This window comes from Juglans regia, chromosome 6 (assembly GCF_001411555.2).
Source record: "Juglans regia cultivar Chandler chromosome 6, Walnut 2.0, whole genome shotgun sequence".
Taxonomy (NCBI): domain Eukaryota; kingdom Viridiplantae; phylum Streptophyta; class Magnoliopsida; order Fagales; family Juglandaceae; genus Juglans; species Juglans regia.
Window position 1 is genome coordinate 9,546,619 of NC_049906.1, and position 7,423 is coordinate 9,554,041.

The 7,423-nt window shown below is 34.0% G+C and overlaps 1 protein-coding gene across 1 annotated transcript; it reads right to left on the bottom strand.

Annotated features, from left to right (window-relative positions):
- Positions 1-5,682: 5,682 nt before the first annotated feature.
- On the bottom strand, positions 5,683-7,072 carry LOC108987611 (BRI1 kinase inhibitor 1-like). The gene has a single exon (XM_018960545.2). It carries the CDS (start codon positions 6,785-6,787, stop codon positions 5,846-5,848), a length of 942 nt encoding a protein of 313 aa, XP_018816090.2. The 5' UTR covers positions 6,788-7,072; the 3' UTR covers positions 5,683-5,845.
- Between the last annotated feature and the right edge of the window lie 351 nt (positions 7,073-7,423).

The window sequence follows — 7,423 nt, forward strand, 5'->3', positions numbered from 1 at the left end:
CGACGAGATTACCATCGTTGTAAAATACATATATATAATCTTCTTTAAAGATTACAAGAACAAATTGTTGAAATATTTCTTTTGATACCAGCTTATTCTTATTTGCAAGGAGAATTTTGTTCGGATGCATGCACTCCCATTTGCAACCAAATTATGGTTGCATTTTCATTTGCAAAGGGAATATTAATGAGAATTTGAAGAACACATCGTGTAAGGTTACCACCTACGAAAATTTGCTGTCCAAATTAAATATTTTCATCGCAAATCTAACTATTTTCAACGATAAATTTTAATTGTCGCAAATAGTATAGCACTAGCAATAAAATTATGATCATTATAAAAAATTTCATTGTAAATAGCTCAATCTCTTCTAGTCGGACCTCTAAAAGGTTCTTGCCCACTGATACCATGGGAAGGGGCCGGAAATAGTAACTCCCTCCTTCGACGCTTATGTGACCGATCGATGCAAAATACATGTACACATATGGAGATATCATCACAAGAAAAATAAGTATTTATAATGAATTATTTGCAATGAAAATGATTATTTGCGACAAGAAATAAATTTATTTTTATAAGAAATAATTATTTTAATAAAAAATAACTGGTAGTAAATAAATAATTTATTTGTAGTGCATGGATCAGTTCTTTTTTATACCTGATCTGAATATAAAGTCCTTTGAACGGTACTGCAAAAAGTTGAAATTCTAAGACGAATAAGCAAGCTAGTATAGATCAGCATAATATAATATATAGGACTTTTGAATGTCAATCCCATGCAAGTTGTTAGTTTACAAGCTAACTTTTAGACTTCAAGAAATGCTCTAGGGTCTGCCAAAAACAAAAAATGCTTTAGGGAAAAATAAAAAAAAAAGTTATTATATTCTCAAACTGATTCGTAGAGCACATCATCGACATCACTAATTAAATTCTAAGATTTCATTTGTAAGATTCAAATTTTAAATTTTATCTCCCAAATCAAATTATGTCTTGTAAATATTTTATTAGGTGTGTTATACATACCAACTTATAAATAAAATTTTCCGAAAAAAAAATAAAAGGCAAAAGTTTAATTGATTTGCTCGGAATTTCTATTTTCAGAAAAATATACAAGAAAAACAAATATTTGTGATGGATTATTTACGACGATAAAGACTATTTGAGACAAAAACAGACTCATTTTAATATGAAATAATCATTTTCACTGAAAATAACTAGTCACAAATAATCAATTTTCTTGTAGAATTAATAGGCCTTGAAGACGGATCAAGATTTTTTTCCTGGTGATTAATATTACATAATCCCTAAAAGAAACAAGAGAAAAATATATTTGTACGTAAGCCTTCTACATATTTCAATTAGAGTAATGCTATATACAGTCGTGGAATGCGCAAACGCCGTGCAGTCGCTTTGAAAAAGAGTGAGGTCCACTATTAAAAAATTAATTTCTTTTCAGGTGGGTCTCTTATTTATTCACTTTTTTCAAAGCGACTGCACGGCGACTGCACGCTCACGACTGCAAGTATCATTTCTCTTTCAATTAACTGAAATACTTGTACATAAAATGCTAATATTGAAATTAGAAATACTATATATATGTATATATATATATATATACATACACACATACACAAACATGATCTATCTTCATCAACCCAATAACCTAATTTTCAATTTTTTTTCTTCCTTTAGGTATGGATCCTAAAGGGAGACTTTACTATTTTCTTGATCTGGTTTCAATTTAACTCATCAAGTATTAATTAAAAGCCTTGGTCTTGAAGGTATCATGTACCCGTAAGCCTAAGGTCCGAATCTTGGGTACAAACAATTTCTAAAGACCATATTTCATCCATGTAACGTGGACGTGTTACATGAGTCAAGAGCTTAACCGGATAAAAATAATATATATGTTGCATTTTACACGATCTCCATGATAACTCTTTATAAATAAATAAAAAATAGTTAATAGATCTAATTAAATAAAAAAAAGTGAACATCTAACTAAACCCACCTTCTACATAAAAATATATAAATAAAGCAAGGAAATTTATTAGTTTAAAAATTGAAAAAGTAACCATTATTTTTGTTTTTATTTATATAAACTTAAAAAAATAAATAAAACTTCACAATGGATTCAGTGGGTTGGGCCAGCTAATCCAAGCCTGAAGTCTATCTACTAGCTTGCATTCAATGGTTTGGTCATTAAGAAACTTGGGCTTAAGCCCAGTTAGGACATAAGGTCCCATTGTTGAATAAGCCCCCACATCACCTCAAATAAAAAATAAATAAAAAATAAAAAAAGCTCCCTAGACACAAAGTAATAATAATAAAAATAATACTTAAAACTTAGAAAAATAGTAATTACTAATAATGGTGAAAAATGTCAAGATTGTAAGACCATTTCCTTCTACACATTACTTAGCAACTGTAATTTATCACCCCTAAACAAAGGATATAGCTGAAATCATGTAAGTGTAAACTATTACATGAATCTTCTATTATATATTGAGAAGTGTTACAACTACAAAAGGATCTCACAAAAATAAATTAATAAACTGATATGACTTCATATGATATATTAGATCTATTTTATAATAAAAATAATTTTACAATTTAACATATTACATTAAGATAGATCAGTTTGTGAGTTTATTTTTGTAGGATCTCTTTGTGACAAAAACATTTCTCTCATTATATATTTTCTTTTTTTCTCTATTATATATTTCATTTGTTCCAACCATTTCACCTCATTATTAAAAAAAAAAATCTACATGAATGTAAACTCTCTAATATAATCTGTTTAGTTTTTTTCAACCAGGGACAATCATTCTTAGAGAAATTTGCATCAAATATAGATGAATGGATATATAGATGCAGAGAAAGTAATGGCGGAAGCAAATCAGAGTCAAAACATAAACGAAAATCAGCAATCACACAAAGGTACCAAAATTTAAGTGGTTCGACTGCAAATGATAGCCTCCGTCTACTAGCGAAGTCAATCTTCAAAAGAATTCATTAACAAAGATAGAGTACAAGAGAGGTATTACAAATCACTCCTCAATTCCAAAGCTCCAATACACCCAATGAGCTCTCAAATATTAGAAACTGAGTTCTCTATCTTTTCTGGCCGCAGTCCCCTCTACAAAAATACGTTTATATATAAAAAGTCGCAGGAATTAGATTTTCTGAACATTCACTCGAGCAGGCTATCGATCGAACAATCTGTCTAAAATTTGCTCGAGCCAAAGTTCACTCAAGCCAAGGTCGAGCCACAGTCGAGCCAGGGTCAAGCTACAATCAAGCCAAGTTTCTGGAATGGCATTTTCAACAAAAAATCAAGCCACCATTCCAACACTAGCGTTAGTAAGTTTAATTGAGAATTTGCTCCCAATAAAAAGTGAACCGGAGATGCTGAAACTTTGTAAGAGATTGATCATCGATCTAAGGCAATATGAATGTTATGGAAATCCAGTGTCTTTCTTCACTTTCCCATGGCTGCTACATGAATACAAAGATACCAAACATTGGCTTCTGTTCTCTATCAATCTTTGGGTCTCCTCGGCAAACAAAAAAAGTTGGTCTCTGATCTTATCACACCATACTACCACATTTGATTCTTTTCTCTCTCTCTTATTAGATGATAGGTTATGTTGCAGGGAATGGAAGTACCTATATTTTAACATGATTGTTCAAAGCTTTAATCAAGAGAAAAAGGTTTCTTAAATGAGCCCAATGGATAGCCATCACGTTTTTGTGGGGGCTTCCTCGTTGGTTGGGGAAATAGAGAACTCCTAATTGTCAATTCCAATGCTACAGATAAAGATCAACTCTTTGCACAGCTCGTGCCATAAAGTTCCAATTTTTTTAAGTGCATCCACGCTCACACATGCACTTTTAACACACGAAAACAGATTGTTAATGCTCACACATGCACTTGTAAAGTGTTTCTTCCCTTGGAGGGATGATCTGCTGCCGTGCCCTTTTTTGCTCTTTTATGGCAATGAAAGTGGTTGGTTCAAAAGAAAGCAAGCACTTTAATCTTGGGTGGGGTTTTGATCTGGTGGGATGGTAGATGTAATGACTATAGAAAGATTAAAGATTGGTCCTCAAAAGAGAAAGCTAGGCTCAGTCGATTGCACTCATCATTGCATCTTATCATTTTTCCCATCTGTATATATCATTGTCAAAACCAAAACCATAGCACCCTATGACTTTCTGTCTTTCATCTGTACGTTCTGCATTATTGCAATCATCTATAATTCTTGTATTCAGGTACCTTTTTCATGAATTCTGCAGCCATCTACTCATGAGACCCACGGCTCCCTTTAATCTCATTGATACCATTATGTCTTTTCAAAGCCTAGATCACTCCATATAATGATTAGATATGGTTCCACTTCTTTTGCATTTCTTTTCTTTTTCTCTGGTGGGGAAGAGGACTCTGAGGTGATCATTAAAAACTCTCTCTTTTTCAACTTTAGTTATCAGTAATTATGTAATCCCTTCGAGTTTTTGCAACAGTAAGGAGCAACTCCTGTTAATAATAGTCATAAGAAGTTGATGGCACTGCTCACTGCTTTTTAATAATACTGACAGTTGAGAACTCATCTCGTGATTTGTCTCCCTTCAAGTCTATTACAGAATAAAATGTGTGTGGCAGAGAAGAGCCTAAAGCCTGATCGACCACGAACAGATTTTGGTTGGCTTTGACAATGATTTGATTACAAGCCTAAAGCCAAACGCGTTTAGGTAGATGTACTGATACACGTACATGGCTGTCAATCTTTGACACGATCTGCGAATTTCACGACAAATTCTAAGAAATTATAGTATTAGAATCGAGCTTAATCTAATCCGATTGATTTGACACAAATTCTAATTGATATGATTATCCCTATACTATTTTGATGATTATAAGTGAATTTAGTTATTTGCAAGCGTTGAAAGTGAAATCTCTCACATTCTGAGAAGCCCTTCGATTTTTATGTTGCAAGAAGTCTTCAGATTAAAGATCCTTCGAATATTAAACCACTAAGATTGAAATTCCAAAAATCAAAGAACCCTGATGTCAATGTTTTGTCTTTAATCTGTGTCGGCTCCATGGACTAGAACCTTAAGATTTGGTATTTGCTTTCTTTTATTTTTACTTTTTATATTTATAAAATTATGTTGGATTTTCAGAGTTGTAAAATAGTCGTAACCAATTCGGGTCCATGGCCAGTGACAACCAAAGAAAAAAATGGAAGTATGTAAGGACTGGTTTGGTTATACAAAATTAAACTATTTCATATCATCTGATCTTATATAATCATTACAATTTTTTTAAATTTCTACACAAAATATAATAAATAATTCAACTTTTTCAAATCTCAAAACAAAAATAATATTAAAAAATAATATTATAACAATATTTTATTCAACTTTCAACAAAACATCTCATCTTAATTGCGTAATCAAACAAGGCATAAGTCTGCAGTATTATATGCCCTATATGGGAACTTGAATCCTTTTGTTTAAATGCTAAATTAACAAGATCCATCATAATGCTGTGCTAATAAACAAAAAATCAGTTTAATTTCCATTGAAATTTTTTAAGAAGGATGAAGCATTTAAGCAGGGATCTGATTCCTCGGAAACTTTAAGATTTCATTAAAGGGTCATCAAACCAAATACTAGGTTGGGAACATGAAAGACAAGAAAGAATCTTGATAGCTCTTTTAACATAGTTATCCTTTATAAAATTCTTCATTTTCAAACTCTTCAGATATAGAATTCTGTTTTATATAATACAAATGTGCAAGTAATATATAATAGAACTTGAATGGAACATTTTCACCTTATCAATCTAGTCTAAGCAATTTAGTTTCTCTTCCTTTGCAACTGAATTCTTGCAATGAGCAATTGCAGCTTGAATTGCTGCCTGCAACTCCTCCATGGTGCTGTCACTAGTAGAAGAAGGAAGCGTTGCAGTTGCTACAAGAAGTCCACTGTTTGTTGGAGATGTCCTCATTGAAGCTGGTGCTGAAAATTCTCCTCTTCTTCCTCTCAACTCTTGCTTATTTTTCATACGTAAATTACCTGAAAACGAATAAGGTTGTCGACGTAATCGGATATTCTCTCCTTTCCTCCTGAAGAAAAACAGTGGCCGGACCAATCTCACGTACCTTTTTAGTACATGACTGACATCAAACCTCAGCTTCCTCTTTGGCTTCTCCTTATCCTCCTTCTCTCTAACTTCACACTCTTTTCGCCATCTTACTAATCCGAATAACGAGAAAGACTTTGACTTGACTCTTCCCTTTGTCTCACCATTGCTGCTTTGAAGGTGGTTGTTTTCAGTATTCGTGTTGGTGATGTTGCTCCTGTTGCTGGTGCTGCAGTTGTTGCTGCCTTCATTGGGATCTTGATTTTCTAATAAATCTCCGATTGGGAGAGTGAAGCTGTCCAAGGAATTGGTAGAGGAGCGGCCAGACACAGGAAGGTTAGCAAGGAGGTGGAGAGGAAGCAAGTGACCATGGAAGAAAATGTCATCTGCAGGAGTCAAATCAACTGCAAATGAAGGTGGCGCATTGGTTTTGTCAGGGATTGCTGTTGAGGAAGAGTGGAGGGAAATTGTGAAGGAGAATTCATGAGATGGGGAGGAAGTTGCTGAAGGTGGTGAGACAGGGGATGTAGGTGACTGTTCCTTCGGTGCTAAGCCTTCTTTTCCTTCTTGTTTTAACTTCCTATCTTCATGATGCTTGTTTACTAGTTTCTCTCGGGTCTTTTGCTGCTGACGAATGTCCATAACTCAGATTATTTTGAGGACAAATGCTAAGATCTGCAGCAGTGTCTGAAATTCTCTCACTTTTGATTTTCGAATCTATGGATGTTAGCAAACCTCTGGGGAGGGATAAGGGAATCAGAAAGCAGTGGAGAGAGAGAGAGAGAGAGAGAGAGAGAGAGACTCTTGTCAATCTGCAGTCTGGCTGGGAATGTCTTTTGTGCAGAAAATGGTATCATGCATTCACTTATTATTGTGCATTATTGTTGTTCAAGTAGAGAAAGGATGTGGTGACCATCACACCAGGCAATTAAATGATAAAACCAGCTTATGTGTGAAAAAGTTGGTGGGTCCTTGTAGAATCCAACAGCCATTGGGGGGTCGTGATTATGGGAAATGAGATCACAAACATCCAAATCTTCAGCAAAAAGGGTCGAAGGGATTCACAAATCAGACTTCGTCTTAGGTATTCTTCTTTGTATTTGAGTTATCTTGCCAAGGAAAAGGCCCCCAGAGAAGGTCATGTTCTTGTACACGCAAAAAAAAGCACCCCCATTTCAAGACGAATCTTTTAATAGAACTGAGAACTTTCATGCCCCTTTCACCATGTTCTCCATCTGCACGCAACTGCATTGGGAAGGTGTTTTCAAGTCTTTTACA